General features: G+C 52.4%; 1 protein-coding gene across 1 annotated transcript in view; it reads left to right on the top strand.

Moving 5' to 3' along the window:
• The window catches only part of LOC119963580 (diacylglycerol kinase theta), a 199,813-nt gene that overhangs the window by 59,057 nt on the left and 118,744 nt on the right, over positions 1-22,012 (top strand). The window contains exon 10 of the mRNA XM_038792910.1: positions 15,619-15,673. Within this exon, the coding sequence (XP_038648838.1) occupies positions 15,619-15,673 (55 nt within the window). The remainder of the gene's footprint in view (positions 1-15,618; positions 15,674-22,012) is intronic.

Raw genomic sequence — 22,012 nt, 5'->3', positions numbered from 1 at the left:
CAGAGCGAGGCAGCAGCGTGGGTTCAATCCCCGTACCGGGCTGGGTGGTGATGCAGAGCGAGGCAGCAGCGTGGGTTCAATCCCCGTACCGGGCTGGGGGGCTGGTTAGTGATGCAGAGCGAGGCAGCAGCGTGGGTTCAATCCCCGTACCGGGCTGGGTGGTGATGCAGAGCGAGGCAGCAGTGTGGGTTCAATCCCCGTACCGGGCTGGGGGGGCGATGCAGAGCGAGGCAGCAGCGTGGGTTCAATCCCCGTACCGGGCTGGGCGCTGGTTAGTGATGCAGAGCGAGGCAGCAGCGTGGGTTCAATCCCCGTACCGGGCTGGGGGGCTGGGTGGTGATGCAGAGCGAGGCAGCAGCGTGGGTTCAATCCCCGTACCGGGCTGGGGGGCTGGATAGTGATGCAGAGTGAGGCAGCAGCGTGGGTTCAATCCCCGTACCGGGCTGGGCGCTGGTTAGTGATGCAGAGCGAGGCAGCAGCGTGGGTTCAATCCCCGTACCGGGCTGGGGGGCTGGGTGGTGATGCAGAGCGAGGCAGCAGCGTGGGTTCAATCCCCGTACCGGGCTGGGCGCTGGTTAGTGATGCAGAGCGAGGCAGCAGCGTGGGTTCAATCCCCGTACCGGGCTGGGTGGCTGGGGGGTGATGCAGAGCGAGGCAGCAGCGTGGGTTCAATCCCCGTACCGGGCTGAGGGGCTGGGGGTGATGCAGAGCGAGGCAGCAGCGTGGGTTCAATCCCCGTACCGGGCTGGGGGGTGATGCAGAGCGAGGCAGCAGCGTGGGTTCAATCCCCGTACCGGGCTGGGGGGGTGGTTAGTGATGCAGAGCGAGGCAGCAACGTGGGTTCAATCCCCGTACCGGGCTGGGGGGCTGGTTAGTGAGGCAGCAGCGTGGGTTCAATTCCCGTACCGGGCTGGGGGGCTGGGTGGTGATGCAGAGTGAGGCAACAGCGTGGGTTCAATCCCCGTACCGGGCTGGGTGGTGATGGCGAGCGAGGCAGCAGCGTGGGTTCAATCCCCGTACCGGGCTGGGGGGCTGGTTAGTGATGCAGAGCGAGGCAGCAGCGTGGGTTCAATCTCCGTACCGGGCTGGGGGGGGGGGTCTGGTTCACAATGCAGAGCGAGGCAGCAGCGAGGGTTCAATTCCCGTACCGGGCTGGGGGGCTGGGTGGTGATGGCGAGCGAGGCAGCAGCGTGGGTTCAATCCCCGTACCGGGCTGGGGGCTGGTTAGTGATGCAGAGCGAGGCAGCAGCGTGGGTTCAATCTCCGTACCGGGCTGGGGGGTGATGCAGAGCGAGGCAGCAGCGTGGGTTCAATCCCCGTACCGGGCTGGGGGCTGGTTAGTGATGCAGAGCGAGGCAGCAGCGAGGGTTCAATTCCCGGACCGGGCTGGGGGGCTGGGTGGTGATGCAGAGTGAGGCAGCAGTGTGGGTTCAATCCCCGTACCGGGCTGGGGGGGCTGGGGGGGCGATACAGAGCGAGGCAGCAGCGTGGGTTCAATCCCCGTACCGGACTGGGGGGCTGGTTAGTGATGCAGAGCGAGGCAGCAGCGAGGGTTCAATTCCCGTACCGGGCTGGGGGGCTGGGTGGTGATGCAGAGCGAGGCAGCAGCGTGGGTTCAATCCCCGTACCGGGCTGGGTGGTGATGGCGAGCGAGGCAGCAGCGTGGGTTCAATCCCCGTACCGGGCTGGTTAGTGATGCAGAGCGAGGCAACAGCGTGGGTTCAATCCCCGTACCGGGCTGGGGGGCTGGTTAGTGATGCAGAGCGAGGCAGCAGCGTGGGTTCAATCTCCGTACAGGGCTGGGGGGTGATGCAGAGCGAGGCAGCAGCGAGGGTTCAATTCCCGGACCGGGCTGGGGGGCTGGGTGGTGATGCAGAGCGAGGCAGCAGTGTGGGTTCAATCCCCGTACCGGGCTGGGGGGCTGGGTGGTGATGCAGAGCGAGGCAGCAACGTGGGTTCAATCCCCGTACCGGGCTGGGTGGTGATGCAGAGCAAGGCAGCAGCGTGGGTTCAATCCCAGTACCAGCTGAGGTTAGCCATGAAGGTCCCGCCTTCTCAACCTTGCCCCTGAGGTGTGGTGACCCTCAGGTTAAATCCCCACCCGTCAGCTCTCCCCCTCAAAGGGGAAACAGCCAATGGTCACCTTGGACCAGCAACATTATGCTGTTTACATGACTGAATCAGGGTCGTTAAACTACAGCAATCCCTGTTATATTTTAATGGGAACCAAGATATTCTTGTGACCTAATTGCAGTAATATTACTCAAACTATTCCATGATATATAATAACCACATTCTCCCCGTGTCTGCGTGGGTCTCACCCCTCACAACTCAGAAAGATGTTCAGGATAGGTGGATTGGCCTCGCCAATTGCCCCTTAATTGGAAAAAAGTAATTGGGTATTCTAAATTTAAAAAAATTGAAATGAAAATGAAAATCGCTTATTGTCACGAGTAGGCTTCAATGAAGTTACTGTGAAAAGCCCCTAGTCGCCACATTCCGGCGCCTGTCCGGGGAGGCTGGTACGGGAATCGAACCGTGCTGCTGGCCTGCTTAGTCTGCTTTAAAAGCCAGCGATTTAGCCCAGTGAGCTAAACCAGCCCCTAAATTATATATAATAATAAAATATGTGCGGTTTTTGCCTCCCTAATTTGAAAAAGATATTAATTTTTTTTTGGGGGGGGGGGGGTTGGGTCATTGGGCAGATTTCTCCACTGTCCCACGTGGCTGTTAATGGGAGGCAGGAACCAGGGAGACAATGAAGCGGGAACTCAAAGGTTGCTTTCTGCTGGTGTAAATGTTGGTGGGATTTCAGCTCCTGGCTATCATGGCGGGTCGCGATTCCCACCAGAGGCTGGCGTGAAATGGATTTGCATCCCGTTAGTGGAATGTAGTTGAAGGAATTGCCTCCCTGCCCAACACCCAATCATCCATGACGCCAGCAGGGAATCACACCAATCCGGAACAGATCCGAACCAGGATTCCCATTGTGCAGCAACAATGTCTTCCAGGGCTCCGATCTCCAAGCTGCAGGCTACTGGGTTATGAGTGTCTGTAGGGGAGCTAGCGGGGGATTCAGGGTCACAAACATGGAGATGAAAAAAACAACCAGGTGGGTCTGCTGGAGGAAACCGAGAGATTGAGCCGGGGTCTTGCAGTGGGTGAGTTGGTAAGGAAAGGGAGGGTGTGAGGAGGGATGAAAGGGAGGGGGTGAAGGGCTGTGTTGGAGTGCTGGCAGAGAGGTGCCTGTTGCCTGTGAAGGGCAATTGGGGCTACTGAAGGAAAAGGGGGCTAGAGGGAGGGGGCAGAGGAGTCAATGGAGGATTCCTGGGGGGGGGGGGGGGGGGGGGGAAACTGGGGTAGGAGGGGAAGGTAACGGTTAAAGGGGGCAGTGGGAACACAGGATGGCATGTTGAGGGTGCGACAATGTCATGTGAAGGGATGCCTCTGATTGTTGGTGGGGATGCAGAAGGTGAGTCGGATTCAGGGTAACTCGAATGTTTTATCGCAACTATGTAGAGCCTGGTGGTGGATATCTGCTGCATGTGGATTGGGTAATCAGAGGTGGGCAGAAATGTCGCTCATCCCACCTGAATGGGAATCTCAGCTTGCAGTTTCCACAACGCTGGGATCCTGGGACAGATGAGAGTGTGAAGGACAAAGGCTCAGCCTGTGTGTGAGTTCTTGCACATGGCTCGCAATCCTCTGGTGCTTGCCTAATCCCTTTGCTTCCCCTGCAGATGCCCCATTCCCGGGGGAAATGGGGTGTCTCCAGAAAGATGATGGGGAGGTAGGTTTGCAAAAGCTCAAGGACTATCGTAAATAATCCACATTAGATGTGATTAAAATGCAAGTGAACTCTCTTTACAAAAGTTTCGTATTTTTGACATTCATAGTCCACCTGTACAACCACTGGTGAATTCAGCACTTATTGGCCGGGATTCTCCGCCGGCGTGATTCTCCGTTTTGCCGGCGCCCAGGAGTTTCCCGACGGCGTGGGGCTGCCCCACAATTGGAAACCCCATCAATCGGCTGGTATAACGGAGAACCCACAACTTAAAGATGTGCAGGGTAGGTGGATTAGCCACTCTAAATTGACCCGTAATTGGAAAAAATAATTGGGTATTCTAAATCTTTAAAAAAGTCACCTGGTCCAGAGGACGTACAACCTAGGTTTTTAAAAGTTGATGAATTGTACACCGCTATAAATAACAATGAAACAGAACACCTAGAGTCCTTGTTCATCGTTGCCGGGGACTTCAACCAGGCCAACTCGAGTGTACTGCCAAAATTCAACCAACACACCCACCAGTGGCCCCAACATCCACTACCACAGAAACATCAAGGGCGCCTAACAATCCATCCCCAAACCACTCTTCAGAAAATTGGACAAGACTGTGCTCCTTCTCCCGGCATATAAGCTGAAACTTAAGCGAGAGAATCCGGTTAAGAATGTCTTCACAGCTTCCTGAGTCAGATCGGCCTTCTTAAAAGTGAACCAACGGAAAGCGGCGGATCCTGAAGGACTCCCTGGTCACACACTCCGAGCCTGCACGGACCAACTGCCAGGTGTGTTCGCAGACATCTTCAACCTCTGCCTCCCCGTTCCGAGATTCCCATCTGCTTCAAGAAGACCACCATCATACCGGTAAAGCAGGCAACGTGCCTCAATGGCTTCGATATCTATAATAATGAAGTGCTTCGAGAGGTTGGTCATCAACTCCATACTCCCAGAATGCCGCGCTCCACTGCAATTTGCATACTGCCGCAACTGGTTCACAGCAGACGCCATCTCCCCGGCCCTACACTCATCCCTGGAGCATCTCGACAACAAGGACTCCGACGTCAGACTCCTATTTATAGGGGCAGCACGGTAGCATTGTGGATAGCACAATCGCTTCACAGCTCCAGGGTCCCAGGTTCAATTCCGGCTTGGGTCACTGTCTGTGTGGAGTCTGCACATTCTCCCCGTGTGTGCGTGGGTTTCCTCCGGGTGCTCCGGTTTCCTCCCACAGTCCAAAGATGCGCAGGTTAGGTGGATTGGCCATGATAAATTGCCCTTAGCGTCAAAAATTGCCCTTCGTGTTGGGTGGGGTTACTGGGTTATGGGGATAGGGTGGAGGTGTTAACCTTGGGGGTAGGGTGCTCTTTCCAGGAGCCGTTGCAGACTCGATGGGCCGAATGGCCTCCTTCTGCACTGTAAATTCTATGAAATCTATGACTACAGCTCCATCACACAAACCTGACTCCCACCCATTTACTCTGTCTACACCTCCCGCTGCCGGGGGAAAGCAGGCAGCATAATCAAAGATCCTTCCCACCAGGGTAATTCTCTCTTCCAACCTCTTCCATCGGGCAGGAGAACACGTGCGAACAGATTCAAAAACAGGTTCTTCCTCGCTGTTACCAGACTCCTAAACGACCTTCTTATGGACTGAACTGATCTCTTCACACACCTTCTCTACTGAGTAGTACCACACTCCATATGCTTCACCCGATGCCTGTGTCTATGTATTTACACTGTGCATTTATGTATGTTCTATGTTTTTTCATGTATGGAACGATCTGTCTGGACTGTACGGAGAACAATACTTTTCACTGTACCACGGTACACATGACAATAAATCTAAATCCAAAGGAAGTGCGGGTGGAGTTAACAGAAGGGATTGCGTTAATTGTCCAGTCTTCACTCTATGGGGAGGTGGCAGAGGATTGGAAAATGTTACAACCTTATTCAAGGGGCTGGTTTAGCTCACTGGGCTAAATCGCTGGCTTTTAAAGCAGGCCAGCAGCACAGTTCGATTCCCGTACTAGCCTCCCCGGACAGGCGCCGGAATGTGGCGACTAGGGGCTTTTCACAGTAACTTCATTGAAGCCTACTCGTGACAATAAGCGATTTTCATTTTTTTTTTTCATTTCAAGAAAGAGCAGGTCAGTCAGTTTCACATCATTGGTAGATAAGGTTTTAGAAACAATACCAACTGGCAATTGGTGAAGTTTGGATTGGCTAAGGAGAGAGAGCCAGCACAAAGCTGGAAAAGGTGCTGCTTGACTAATCTAATTGAATTGTTTTGATGAAGTAACAGAGATCAAAGGAAAGCAGTGGTCGTTGTCCATTTGGATTATAAGAAGGTTTTTGACAAAACACCACATAAAAGACTGGTTAATAATGGAATAGGAAGGACCGTGTCAACTCAGACTAAACAAATTGGCTGAAGGAGATAAAGCAGCAAGTTGTCATAAATGATTATTTTTAAATTGGAGAATAGTAAACAGGGTTCAGTTCCCTGTATTTCTCAATGAATTGGACTTGAACGAATAAGAAATTTGCAGACGATACAAAAATTGGTGGTGTGGTTGACTACGAAGAAGAAAGCTGAGGATTACAGGAAGATATCAATGCGCCAGTCAGGTGGGCAGCTGAATGGCAAATGGAGCCCAGTCTGAAGTGTGAGGTAATGTATTTGGGAATGGTTAACAAGGCAAAGGAATATTTATTTTTTTTAAAAATAATTTTTATTGGAATTTTTTACAGAAAATATAAAACATAACGACAAACAATGAAATGCAACAAAATAACCCATAATAACTGTAACACCCCCCAGACCATATTGACGCATGTATCACATCCCCCCAACCCCAGTGAACAACAAAAGAATTTAAAAATAAATTAAAATTAAATAAACAAACATAGTCATCGTCTCCCCCCCCCCCTTTTCCCTCCCCCTTCTCCCCCTCCCCCCCCGGGTTGCTGCTGCTACTGTCCTTACTTGAGAAAGGACGTACTGGCACTGGAGGGTGTGCAGAGGAGATTCACTAGGTTAATCCCAGAGCTGAAGGGGTTGGATTATGAGGAGAGGTTGAGTAGACTGGGACTGTACTCGTTGGAATTTGGAAGGATGAGGGGGGATCTTATAGAAACATTTAAAATTATGAAGGGAATAGATAGGATAGATGCGGGCAGGTTGTTTCCACTGGCGGGTGACAGCAGAACTAGGGGGCATAGCCTCAAAATAAGGGGAAGTAGATTTAGAACTGAGTTTAGGAGGAACTAGCTTAATGAAACCCGCCATGTCATTGATCCAGGTCTCCACGCTTGGGGGCCTCGCATCCTTCCATTGTAGCAAGATCCTTCTCCGGGCTACTAGGGACGCAAAGGCCAGCACACCGGCCTCTTTCGCCTCCTGCACTCCCGGCTCCACCCCAACCCCAAGAATCGCGAGTCCCCATCCTGGCTTGTCCCTGGATCCCACCACCCTCGACACCGTTCTCGCCACCCCCTTCCAGAACTCCTCCAGTGCCGGGCATGCCCAGAACATATGGGCATGGTTCGCTGGACTCCCCGAGCACCTGACACACCTGTCTTCACCCCCAAAGAACCTACTCATCCTTGTCCCAGTCATGTGGGCCCTATGCAGCACCTTGAATTGGATGAGGCCGCGCACACGAGGAGGAAGAATTAACCCTCTCCAGGGCATCAGCCCATGTCCCGTCTTCGATCTGTTCCCCCAGTTCCCCCTCCCACTTAGCTTTCAGCTCCTCTACTGATGCCTCCTCCGCCTCCTGCATAACCTTGTAGATATCAGATATCTTTTCCTCTCTGACCCAGACCCCCGAAAGCACCCTGTCGCTCACCCCCCTCGCGGGAAGCGAAGGGAATCCCTCCACCTGCCGCCTAGCAAATGCCTTTACCTGCAGAGACCTGAACATGTTTCCTGGGGGGAGCCCAAATTTCTCCTCTAACTCCCCCAGGCTCGCAAACCTCCCATCAATAACAGGTCCCTCAGCTGTCTGATGCTCGCTCTGTGCCAACCCTGAAATCCCCCATCAATGTTCCCCGGGACGAACCCACGCCCCCCCGCCAACCCCCCCCCCCCCCCCCCCCCCCCCCCCCCACGTCATCTCCACCGTCCCCAAATCCTGAGGGCAGCCGCCACCACCGAACCCGCGGTACACCCCGCAGGAGGGAGCGGCCACGGCGCCGCTGCCAAGGCCCCCAGGCTTGCACCTCCACAGGACGCCCTCTCCATCCGTTTCCATGCTGCCCCCTCCCCCTCCATCACCCACCTGCGCACCATCGACACATTGGCCGCCCAGTAGTACCCCGAGAGATTGGGCAACGCCAGCCCCCCCCCCCCCCCCCCCCCCCCATCTCTACCCCACTCCAAGAAGACCCTCTTCACCCTCGGGGTCCCATGCGCCCAAACAAAGCTCATAATGCTGCTAGTCACCCTCCTAAAAAAGGCCCTAGGGATAAAGATGGGCAAACACTGAAAAAGGAACAAGAACCTCTGGAGAACCGCCATTCCGACGGACTGCACTCCACCCGCCAACGATAGCGGCACCATGTCCCACCTTCTAAACTCCTCCTCCATCTGCTCCACCAGCCCGGCAAAATTAAGCCTGTGGAGAGACCCCCAACTCCCGGCCACCTGCACCCCCAGGCATCCGAAACTCTCCACCGCCCCCCCCCAAATGGGAGTTTCCCAATTCCCTCCTCCCGATCACCCGGGTGCACCACAAATACCTCGCTCCTGCCCAAATCAAACCCATAGCCCGAGAAGCCCCCAAATTCCGCCAACAGCTCCACCACCCCTTGCACTCCCTCCCCCCCCACCCCGTCCCCTGACAAATCCCGTCCGATCCCCATGCATCACCCCCGCACACAGCCCTCCATCCCGGCGGCCAGGATCCTCGCCAGCAACTTAGCGTCAACATTGAGGAGCGAGATAGGCCTGTATGATCCACACCGCAAGGGGTCCTTATCCCGCTTCAGGATCAGAGAGAACAGTGCCCGCGAAATCGTTGGGGGCAAAGCACCCCCCTCCCATGCCTCATTGAAGGCTTGCACCAACAGGGGCCCACCAGATCCACATACTTTTTATAAAATTCCACCGGGAACCCGTTCGGCCCCGGCGCCTTACCTGACTGCATTTGTCCAATCCCCCTGACTAGCTCCTCCAACTCCATCGGCGCCCCCAGCCCCCCCCACCAGCCCCCCCCGAACCCTTGGGAAACATAGCCTGTTCATGAAGCTCTCCATCCCCCCTCTCCCCATCGGAGGTTCCGACCGGTACAGTTCCTCGTAGAAGTCCCTAAAGACCCCATTTACTTGTGTCCCCTTCTGCACTACATTCCCACCCCTATCCGTCACTCCACCAATTTCCCTTGCCGCATCTCGCCTGCGGAGCTGATGCGCCAACATCCTGCTCGCCTTCTCCCCATACTCATATACCGCGCCCTGCGCTCTCCTCCACTGTGTCTCCTCCACCTTTCTGGTGGTCAACAAGTCAAATGTGGCCTGCAACCTGTGCCGTTCCCCCAGGAACCCCTGCTCCGGTGCCTCCGCGTATCTCCTGTCCACATCCAGGAGCTCCCCCACCAGTCTCTCCCTCTCCCTCCCCCCGGACCACTGCCCCCAGAGCCTCCCAATCCATCCCCACCCGGACCTCCCCCCACGTCGCCGGCACCAAGACACCCCCCAACACCTCCCCGGACCCTCCCACACCCCCCCCCCCCCCCCAATCAGCCAGCATCCCCACATCCAGGCGCCAGAGCGGGCGCTGGTCCCACGCCCCCCCCATCCCCAGATCAACCCAGCGCGGAGCGCGGTCCGAAACCGCCACGGCCGAATACTCGGCATCCTGCACCCTCGGGACCAATCCCCCGCTCAGGACGAAAAAATCCATTCGGGAATAGACCCCATGGACATGGGAGAAAAAGAAATACTCCCGCGCTCTCGGCCTCCCAAACCTCCAGGGATCCACCCCTCCCATCTGGTCCATGTATCCCATCAGCACTTTGGCCACCGCCGGTCTCCTACCCGTCCTTGAACTGGACCGGTCCAGTGGGGGATCCAGCACTGTGTTAAAGTCTCCCCCCATGATCAGGCCCCCCCGCCTCCAGGCCCGGAACGCAGCCCAACAAGCGCCCCACGAAGCCGGCACCATCCCAACTCGGGGCATATACATTAACCAGCACCACCTTCTCTCCCTGCAGCCTACCCCTCACCATAATATATCTGCCCTCCCTGTCCGAAACCACCCCAGCCGCCTCGAACGCCACCCTCCTCCCCACCAGAATCGCCACCCCCCGGTTCTTCGCGTCCAATCCTGAGTGAAAAACCTGCCCCACCCACCCCCTCCCCAGATGAACCCGGTCCGCCACCCCCAAGCGGGTCCCCCGGAGCACAGCCACGCCTGCCCCCAGCCCCTTCAGACGAGAAAACACCCCAGCTCTCCCAACCGGCCCATCCAGCCCCCCCACGCCCCAGGCAATCAGCCGGATCAGAGGGCAACCCGCCCCTCTCCCCCGCCGGCCAGCCACAGCCCATCGACCGCTCGCCCCAGGCCAGCTCGCCCCGCCTGACCCGTTCCCCATGGCGACAACGCTTCTCCTCCACCCCCCCGGCCCACACCAGCCTCCTCCCGGCCATTCCAGCAGCAACCCGGTATCCCCCCCCCCCCCCCCCCCCCCCCCAGGCTAGGACCCCTCCTAGCCGCGATGCACCCTCCATGGTACTTCCGTGAGTCAGATGACTTCTGCTGACCCTGCAGCTCCTGCCAAAACCCATCCCCTCCCGGCATGGGGTCATCCCCCTCTTGCCACATCTCCTTGGCACCGCTTCAGCGGGGGAAAGAAAACCAGTAGAGGCCACGCCCCCACCTCCAGCTCCGCCCCCCCTACCCCGCAGCGCGGGAAGCCAGAGGAAAGCCCGCGCTTTCACACTGCCACACCCCACCCTTCTGACGCAGCTCCCCAAAATCCAGTTTCACTCCAACCCCCAGCCACGTACAGAAGAGAACATATAAAGCACATACCCCCAACGTTCCCCACATACCCCACACACATACCCAACAGACAAACCCACCTGGAAACAGAGCAAAAAGAAAACCAGCATAAAAAAAACACGTGTCAAAATTGAAGAACAGCAACAGCGAAAACAGCAACGGCCATATTGTGTCCCCAGACCCTAGTTCCAGTCCAGCTTCTCCGCCTGTACAAAGGCCCACGCCTCCTGCGGGGACTCGAAGTAGTGGTGCCGGTCCTTATATGTCACCCACAGACGCGCAGGCTGCAGCATTCCAAATCTGACCTGCTTGGCATGCAGCACCGCCTTCGTCCGGTTGAACCCGGCCCGCCGCTTTGCTACCTCCGCACTCCAGTCCTGGTAGATTCGCACTACCGAATTCTCCCACTTGCTGCTCCTCTCTTTCTTGGCCCAGCGCAGGACACACTCCCGGTCACTAAATCGATGGAACCGCACCAGCACCGCCCGTGGGGGTTAATTTGCCTTAGGCCTCCTGGCCAGGACTCTGTGAGCTCCCTCAAGCTCCAGGGGCAAATGGAAGGACCCCGCTCCCATCAACGAGCTCAACATCGTGGTCACGTACCACGGGAGATCCGACCCCTCCAGCCCCTCCGCCAGGCCCAGGATCCTCAAATTATTTCGCCTCGTGCGAACGTCCAGCTCCTCCAAGCGGTCTTGCCACTTTTTGTGAAGTGCCTCGTGCAACTCCACTTTCCCCACGAGGACCACGGCCTCCTCCTCCCTCTCAGCGGCCTGCTGCTGCAACTCCCGAATCGACACCTCCTGGGCCGCCTGAGCCCCAAGCAGCTTGTTGGTAGTCGCATTCAGTGAGTCCAGCAACTCAGCCTTCAGCTCCGCAAAACAGCGCAGAAGAGAGGCCCGCTGCTCCTGCGCCCACCTCCACCAGTCCTCGGGTGTTCCGCCGGCCGCCACTCCGTCCCTCCTCCCCCGCCCCTCCCGGGGAGCCGCTGCAGCCTCCTCCCTTGCCCCACTCCGGGCGAGCACCACAAACTATGGGGAATGCTCCTCCAGACACCCTCCCCCACCGGGACCCGCCAAGACAGCGCCGCCCGGGGTCCCCAAATCGGCCCAAAAGTCCCCAATTAGCGGGAGCTGCGGTGTGGCTTAGCTCCGCATAGCCGCAACCAGAAGTTTCCAAAGCCGATTTTCTGACCGGTCCACTCCTAGTCCAGGCCATCCACCGGTGGAGAATCTGAGAAGGAGTGTTCCCACACGGGGAAAAGTCCAAACAGCACCACTACGAGCCCTTAAAAGAGCCCCAAAGTCCGAAAATAGTGGGAGCCACTGAACGTGCGGCTTAGCTCCGCATCACCACTACCGGAAGTCCGTCCCCGCTTCCTCAATGGCCATGGTGAGATCTTTTCACAGTTCTTCCCTCTGCTGCTAGAATTCAGCTTTCATAAAGGCCCTCAAGTCAGTTTGAGGCCTCTAAGCTGGCCCTTCCCCCGCCTGCATGCTTGCAGAGGCTTTTGTCTGCTGCTGCTTCAGCCCAATCTTGCACTGTTTCTGAGGGTCTGATAACCAAGAAACATACTATTCCTGGGGGAAAGTACTCCTCGAACATTCACCTACGCCTTTTCATCGAAATTCCAACCCGTGCCGCCCAAAAAAGAGCTCTTTTCTGTAACCTTGGGCAGGAGCTGCCTCTGTGTGATCACTCACTCCATGGTGCACACCGGAAGTCCCCGGCAAAGGAATATTTAATAAATGCTGTCGGATACGGATAATTGGAGAGGAACAGATGGGCCTTGTACTTCATGCCCACAAATCCCAGCAGGTGGCTGCACAGGTAGATAATGTGATCAAAAAGGCATACGGGATAGTTGCCTTTATTAACTGAGGCATAGATTATAAGAGCTGGGCAGTTATGCTGTACATGTTTAAAATATAATTCTCACTGACTAAGGCTCTCATCATATGTCAGTCCCGCCATCCCAGGAATCAGCCTGGTAAACCTTCGCTGCGCTCCCTCCATGGCAAGAACATCCTTCCTCAGATAAGGACACCAGAACTGCCCACAATACTCCAAGTGTGGCCTCACCAATGCCCTGTACAATTGCAGTAAAACATCTCTATTCCTATACTCAAATCCTCTCGCTATGAAGGCCAACATACCATTTGCCTTCTTTACTGCCGGCTGTACCTGCGCGCTTACTTTCAGCGACTGATGCACGAGGACACCAAGGTCTCTCTGAGTGTCCACCTCTCTCAATTTACACCCATTCAAATAATAATCTACCTTCATATTTTTGCTACCGAAGTGGATAACTTCACATTTATCCACATTATATTGCATCTGCCATGGATATGCCCACTCATTCAGCCTGTCCAAAGCTTGTATCATCTGCAAATTTGGAGATAATACATTTAGTTCCCTCGTCCAAATCATTGATATATAATGTGAACAGTTGGGGTCCCAGCACCGATCCCTGCGGTACCCCACTAGTCACTGCCAGCCAATCAGAAAAAGACCCATTTATTCCAACTTTTTGCTTCCTGTCTGCTAACCAGCTTTCTATCCATCTCAAGACACTACCTGCAATCACATGCACTTTAACTTTACATAGTATTCTGCAATGTGAGACCTTGTCGAAAGCCTTTGGGAAGTCTAAATAAACCACATCACCAGTTCTCTCTGGTCAACTGTACTCGTTACATCTTCAAAGAATTCTAGTACTTTTGTCAAGCGTGGTTTCCCTTTCGTAAATCCATGCTGACTGTGTCTGATTACACCACTGCTTTCCAAATGCTGTGCTATGAAATCCTTAATAATGGACCCCAGCAACTTCCGCACTACCGATGTTAGACTCACTGGTCTATAGTTCCCTGTTTTCTCTCTACCTCCCTTTTTGAATAGCGGGTTACATTCGCTACCCTCCAATCTGTAGGAACCAAAGAATTTGGGCAAATGGCCACCAATGGATCTACTATTTCCCGGGCCACATCCTTAAGTTCTCTGGGATGAAGGTTATCAGGCCCTGGAGATTTATCCATATTCAATCCCATTAATTTCCCCCAAACCATTTCTTTACTAATACTAATTTCCTTCACTAATACTAATTTCCTTCAGCTCCTCACTAAAACTTGTGTTTCTCAGAACTTCTGGAACAATATTCACGTCTTCCTTTGTGAAGATAGAAGCAAAATACGAATTTAGTTCCTCAGCCATTTCTTTGTTCCTGTTATGAATTCCCCTGTTTCTGACTGTAAGGGACCCACATTAGTTTTTATTAATCTTTTTCTCTTGACCTACCTATAGAAACTTTTATTGCCAGTTTTTATGTTCCCCGCTAGTTTACTTTCAAATCGTATTTTCCCCTTCTTAATCAATCCCTTGGCATCCCTTTGCTGAATTTTAAACTTTGCCAAATCTTCAGGTCTATTGCTTTTTCTTGCTAATTTGTATGCCTCTTCTTGAAGCAAATACTATCTGTAATTTCCCTTGTGAGCCATGGTTTCCCTTTCCACTCTTGAGCCAAATAGGAATAAACAACTTTTGGAGTTTGCCTATTAGTTCCTTGAATGCTGCCATTGCCTGTCCGCTGTCCTTCCTTTCAGTAATATTTCCCAGTCCGTCATTGCCAGCTCATCCCTCACACCATCATAGTTACCTTTATTATGGTTCACGACCTTGGTCTCAGATTCAGCTACCTCACTATCCACCTTGATAAAGAATTCTATCATATTATGGTCACTCATCCCCAAGGGTTCTCTCACAACGAATAATGTGGGCAGCACGGTAGCACAGTGGTTAGCAGTGTTGCTTTACAGCTCCTGTGTCCCAGGTTCGATTCCCGGCTGGGTCACTGCCTATGTTGAGTCTGCACGTTCTCCTCGTGTCTGCGTGAGTTTCCCGAAAGATGTGCTTTTAGGTAATTTGGACATTCTGAATTCTCCCCCTGTGTAACCGAACAGGCGCCGGAGTGTGGCGACTAGGGGATTTTCACAGTAACTTCATTGCAGTGTTAATGTAAGCCTACTTGTGACAATAAAGATTGTTATCATAACTAGATAGCCAACTAATCCTTTCTCATTGTACCACATCCAGCCCAGGGTGCCCTGTTCCGTTATCGGTTCCTCAACATATTCGCCCAGAAAACCATCCCGTATACACTCCAGAGTAGAGTGCATCAGCAGGCTCTATTCCCCTCAATTGAGGGTCCATAAACAGGGAGCTTAGATTTATGGTGGAAGGCTGTGATGTAATTTGAGGGGAAATCTTTTCTTCCAGACGGTGGTGGGAATCAAGAACTTGATGCCTGAAAGGGTGGTGGAGGGAAAGCCTCAGAATAACCAACCTACAATATATCAGAGCTGCTAAAATCAGAGATCCTCGCTTGACCTAGCTTTTCATCCTGGAAATACAGTCTCGTGCTTGGAGACACAACGTGTTCCATGGGGTTGATGCTTTGTTGAGCCTTCTCCTGGCTCAGGCACCTTCTCCTTTCTGGTAACAATCCTGTCCTTGAGGTGTTATACCGTGAAAAATTATACCCTTAAATGTCCAAATCTAGCTCTATTTAACTCTGTTGGCGTTATTTTTATTTAGAAGCTAGCACTGGGCTAAATCGCTGGCTTTGAAAGCAGACCAAGGCAGGCCAGCAGCACGGTTCAATTCCCGTACCAGCCTCCCCGAACAGGTGCCGGAATGTGGCGACTAGGGGCTTTTCACAGTAACTTCATTTGAAGCCTACTTGTGACAATAAGCGATTTTCATTTCATTCAAGTTAGAGAAGATAATTAACATCTTGTTCATTAACATGAAGTGAAATCTGTTTCTTTTGCAGGAAGAAAATGTTGAAGATTTTGAATTAGTTGAGGTTCTCATGGGTTGTAAACAGGGTAAGATTTTAATGCAGGTGTTTTTGAAACACTGAATATACTGGAGAACAGGAGTGTGTGAGAGTGCCTGAGTCTGCTTGTTTGTGTGTGTCTGTTTCTCAATGTGTCTGTCTGTATGTCTCTTGTATCAGTTTGTGACTGTGCCCATGTTTCTGTCATTGCTTGTCTGTCTCTGTGTGTCAGGGTGTCTGTCTCTGTGTGTCAGGGTGTCTGTCTCTGTGTGTGTCAGGGTGTCTGTCTCTGTGTGTCAGGGCGTCTGTCTCTGTGTGTCAGGGCGTCTGCCAGTGTGTGTCAGGGCGTCTGCCAGTGTGTGTCAGGGTGTCTGCCAGTGTGTGTCAGGGTGTCTGCCAGTGTGTGTCAGGGTGTCTGCCAGTGTGTGTCAGGGTGTCTGTCTCTGTGTGTGTCAGGGCGTCTGCCAGTGTGTGTCAGGGCGTCTGCCAGTGTGTGTCAGGGCATCTGCCAGTGTGTGTCAGGGCATCTGCTGGTGTGTCAGGGCGTCTGCCAGTGTGTGTCAGGGCGTCTGCCAGTGTGTGTCAGGGCGTTTGCCAGTGTGTGTCAGGGCGTCTGCCAGTGTGTGTCAGGGCATCTGCCAGTGTGTGTCAGGGTGTCTGTCTCTGTGTGTGTCAGGGCGTCTGCCAGTGTGTGTCAGGGCGTTTGCCAGTGTGTGTCAGGGCGTTTGCCAGTGTGTGTCAGGGCGTCTGCCAGTGTGTGTCTTTGTGTCAGGGTGTCTGTGTGTTGTGGTGTTTGTCTCTGTTTGTCAGTGTATCTTTTTGCCTATGTGTCTACTGTAGGGATTCTGTGGTTTGGGCAATACCCCCAAGATGCACTGGGGAGTCCCTCTTGGAAGTTCTCAGGTAAGGGTTTAGCTGGAAATTGTCCAGAAGCGCTAACTTCCTCGGCCAAGTGCTCTGTGCTGGGGAACCATCGCTAACTTTGGATGTTTCTGCAAGTGTTACTCTTATAGTTACTCTGAAAGAGTTTGGAGAAATAAAAACACTTCTAACTTCAGCATAACTATTGTAAAAACCGTGACTGAGCTCCACACTGATCACATAAGAACATAGGAACTAGGAGCAGGAGTAGGCCATCTGGCCCCTCGAGCCTGCTCCGCCATTCAATTAGATCATGGCTGATCTTTTGTGGACTCACCCACCACATCAACCCCACCCTGCAATTAAACACCAGCCCCTGAACCCGAACCGACCAGATCCAACATCCCCCCCCCCCCCCCCCCCCACCCCCCTAGTGACCTGGCCCCCACCCTCATTAATGTCCCAATCCTTCCTCTCCCAAATGTCCAACTTCCACCCCAATGTCCTAATCCCCCAGTCCCCAGTGTGCCCCCTCATTCCCTCCCCAGTGTGGCCCCCCCACCCATACCCCCTCCCCAGCTCCCCAGTATCCCCACCCCACCCTCACCCCCTCATGATCTCGGCACAAGCCTCACAATTAGCCAAATACAATTCACTTACCTTCTCCCCGGCCTGTCCATTGCACTGGGTCTTTTAAACGTATCTGCAGCCGGCGCTATATAAAGGGAGGTGTGCCTTCCTGAGGTACCTGGGGCTGCATTGCACTCTGACTGTCAGAATATCTTTCGCTGCAGACTCTGAGTAATTGGAGCCAACGGAGGTTTGAACAAAGTTTTTCAGAGCGCTTGTAATTCCAGTGGGCCAGGACTTTCTGCTGCTATAGGAAGTGATGGCTTCATGTATTATTCCTGCTGTGTGGGGATTGTTTGCATTACAGCCAGATTGCTGGCACGTTAATTTCAGACTCATCACCAGTGACCACTTTGTAATCTGATCCACTGTTATTACAATGCTAAAAACGTTTCAGCTGTGACTCCGTGCGTAACTCGAGTCCAAATGTTGTGGCTTTGAGTTCCAATCCAGGACTTGAGCACAATAATCTATAGTGACGCTCTAGTACTGATGTGGAGATGCTGGCGTTGGACTGGGGTGAGCACCAGGTTTGTTTCGAATCACTAGCTTTCACTCAGGTGAGTGAAGAGGTAGTTTACACAACCACAGCATATATAGACATTGCCAATGATGCAAGATGATACTTGAATGTGAGTCTGTGCAGGTAATTAGGTTTTTACAGGTCCAGACGGTGCGACTGGATTGACCTCTCGTACCGAGGAGACTCTGCTGACAGTCGCTGCACTGACAGTGTTCAGGATCAAATGTAGAACCAATGCCTGGATATAAATAATCCCATGGCACAATTTTTGAGAAGAGCTGGGATGTTAGCCCTGCTGCCCTGGACCTTAGACAATGTGACAAAAACAGATTGTCTGCTTATTATCGCATTGCTGTACATATTAGCTGCTTCGCTTCCTCCATTGCAACAGTAATCCGGCTTCAAAAGTACTTTATTTTAAAATAAGTTATTTTTATTGGTTTTCAAACGAGATAAGGAGCAGACAAACAAAATGTAATAACAATACATCGACACAGCCCCCCCCGCCCAATAAACAAACAATACATCGACACAGCCCCCCCGCCCAATAAACCAACAATACATCGACACATCCCCCCCTCCCAATAAACAAACAATACATCGACACATCCCCACCCAATAAACAAACAATACATCGACACATCCCCCCCTCCCAATAAACAAACAATACATCGACACAGCCCCCCCTCCCAATAAACCAACAATACATCGACACAGCCCCCCCCGCCCAATAAACAAACAATACATCGACACAGCCCCCACCCAATAAACCAACAATACATCGACACAGCCCCCCACCCAATAAACCAACAATACATCGACACATCCCCCCCGCCTAATAAACCAACAATACACCGACACAGCCCCCCCCACCCAATAAACCAACAATACATCGACACAGCCCCCCCGCCCAATAAACAAACAAGATATCGACACAGCCCCCCCGCCCAATAAACCAACAATACATCGACACAGCCCCCACCCAATAAACAAACAATACATCGACACATCCCCACCCAATAAACCAACAATACATCGACACAGCCCCCCCCCGCCCAATAAACAAACAATACATCGACACAGCCCCCACCCAAAAAACCAACAATACATCGACACAGCCCCCACCCAATAAACCAACAATACATCGACACAGCCCCCACCCAATAAACCAACAATACATCGACACAGCCCCCACCCAATAAACCAACAATACATCGACACAGCCCCCACCCAATAAACCAACAATACATCGACACAGCCCCCACCCAATAAACCAACAATACATCGACACAGCCCCCACCCAATAAACCAACAATACATCGACACAGCCCCCACCCAATAAACCAACAATACATCGACACAGCCCCCACCCAATAAACCAACAATACATCGACACAGCCCCCCACCCAATAAACCAACAATACATCGACACATCCCCCCCCCGCCTAATAAACCAACAATACATCGACACAGCCCCCCCGCCCAATAAACCAACAATACATCGACACAGCCCTCCGCCCAATAAACAAACAATACATCGACACAGCCCCCCCTCCCAATAAACAAACAATACATCGACACAACCCCCCCACCCAATAAACAAACAATACATCGACACATCCCCCCGCCTAATAAACCAACAATACACCGACACAGCCCCCACCCAATAAACCAACAATACATCGACACAGCCCCCACCCAATAAACCAACAATACATCGACACAGCCCCCCCGCCCAATAAACAAACAAGATATCGACACAACCCCCCCCACCCAATAAACAAACAATACATCGACACATCCCCCCCCGCCCAATAAACAAACAATACATCGACACATCCCCCCCGCCTAATAAACCAACAATACATCGACACAGCCCCCCCCACCCAATAAACCAACAATACATCGACACAGCCCCCCCGCCCAATAAACAAACAAGATATCGACACAGCCCCCCCGCCCAATAAACCAACAATACATCGACACAGCCCCCCGCCCAATAAACAAACAAGATATCGACACAGCCCCTCCGCCCAATAAACAAACAAGATATCGACACAGCCCCCCCGCCCAATAAACAAACAAGATATCGACACAGCCCCCCCGCCCAATAAACCAACAATACATCGACACAACCCCCCGCCCAATAAACCAACAATACATCGACACAGCCCCCCTGCCCAATAAACAAACAATACATCGACACAGCCCCCCCCCGCCCAATAAACAAACAATACATCGACACAGCCCCCCACCCCCAATAAACAAACAATACATCGACACATCACCCCCGCCTAATAAACCAACAATACATCAACACAGCCCCCACCCAATAAACCAACAATACATCGACACATTCCCCCCCGCCTAATAAACAAACAATACATCGACACAGCCCCCACCCAATAAACCAACAATACATCGACACATCCCCCCCCGCCTAATAAACAAACAATACATCGACACATCCCCCCCCGCCTAATAAACCAACAATACATCGACACAGCCCCCCCGCCCAATAAACCAACAATACATCGACACAGCCCCCACCCAATAAACCAACAATACATCGACACAGCCCCCACCCAATAAACAAACAATACATCGACACAGCCCCCACCCAATAAACAAACAATACATCGACACAGCCCCCCCGCCCAATACACCAACAATACATCGACACAGCCCCACCCAATACACCAACAATACATCGACACAGCCCCCCTCCCAATAAACCAACAATACATCGACACAGCCCCCCTCCCAATAAACCAACAATACATCGACACAACCCCGCCCAATACACCAACAATACATCGACACAGCCCCCCTCCCAATAAACCAACAATACATCGACACAGCCCCCCTCCCAATAAACCAACAATACATCGACACAGCCCCCCTCCCAATAAACCAACAATACATCGACACAGCCCCCCTGCCCAATACACCAACAATACATCAACACAGCCCCCCCCAATAAACCAACAATACATCGACACAGCCCCCCCTCCCAATAAACCAACAATACATCGACACACCCCCCCCACCCAATAAACCAACAATACATCGACACAGGCCCCCCCCGCCTAATAAACTAACAGTACATCGACACAGGCCCCCGTCCAATAAACACACAAGGAAACATTTTCTATGCAAAAAACTCAATTTAAATAAATAATCGACTGTAATTAATTGGTTGAAGAAAGAAACAAAATATTCAGTTTTAAATTTATTGTCATATGTACCGCTGTTCAATGAAAAGTATTGTTCTGCATACAGTCCAGACAGATCATTCCATACATGAAAAATATAGAGCGTACGATAAAGATATGAGGATACATAATGAAAATACATAAACAAAGACAGCGGGTAAAGTATTCAGTATGTAGAGCTACAATTGTACAGAAGATGTGTAGAAAGATCAGTTCAGTCCAGAAGATCAGTTCAGACCCGACAGGGTCATTCAGGAGTCTGGTAACAACGGGGAAGAAGCTGTTTTTGAATCTGTTCGTGCGTGTTCTCAGACTTTTGTATCTCCTGCCCGATGGAAGAAGTTGGAAGAGTGAGTAAGCCGGGTGGGAGGGGTCTTTGATTATGCTGCCCGCTTTCCCCAGGCAGCGGGAGGTGTAGATGGAGTCAATGGATGGGAGGCAGGTTCATGTGATGGACTGGGCCATGTTCATGACTCTTTGAAGTTTCTTGTAATCTTGGGCCGAGCAGTTGCCATACCAGGCTGTGATGCAGCCCGATAGGATGCTTTCTATGGTGCATCTGTAAAAATTGGTAAGAGTTAATGTGGACATTCCGAATTTCCATAGTTTCCTGAGGAAGTATAGGCACTGTTGTGTTTTCTTCATTGTATCATCGACATGGGCAGACCAGGACAGATTTTTAGAGACGTGTACCCCTAGGAATTTGAAACTACTAGCCATCTCCACCTCAGCCCCGTTGATGCTGACAGGGGTGTGTACAGTACTTTGCTTCCTGAAGTCAATGACCAGCTCTTTAGTTTTGCTGGCATTGAGGGAGAGATTGTTATCGCTGCACCACTCCACTAGATTCTCTATCTCCCTCCTGTATTCTGACTCGTCATTATTCACGATCCGGCCCACTATGGTCGTATCGTCAGCAAACTTGTAGATGCCACGCAGTCGTGTGTGTACAGGGAGTATAGTAGGAGGCTAAGCACGCAGGGCCCCGGTATTGAGGACTATTGTGGAGGAGGTGTTGTTGTTTATTCTTAATGATTGTGGGCTGTGGGTTAGAAAGTCGAGGATCTAGTTGCAGAGGGAGGAGCCACGGTGATGGAGTTTGGATATGAGCTTGTCATCTATAAGGCTGCCATCTACAATAAAACCTCTCCGTAGATCC

This window comes from Scyliorhinus canicula, chromosome 3, assembly GCF_902713615.1.
Source record: "Scyliorhinus canicula chromosome 3, sScyCan1.1, whole genome shotgun sequence".
NCBI lineage: Eukaryota > Metazoa > Chordata > Chondrichthyes > Carcharhiniformes > Scyliorhinidae > Scyliorhinus > Scyliorhinus canicula.
Note: the sequence above shows the minus strand (reverse complement) of the source record. Positions and strands in the feature narration are given on the sequence as shown.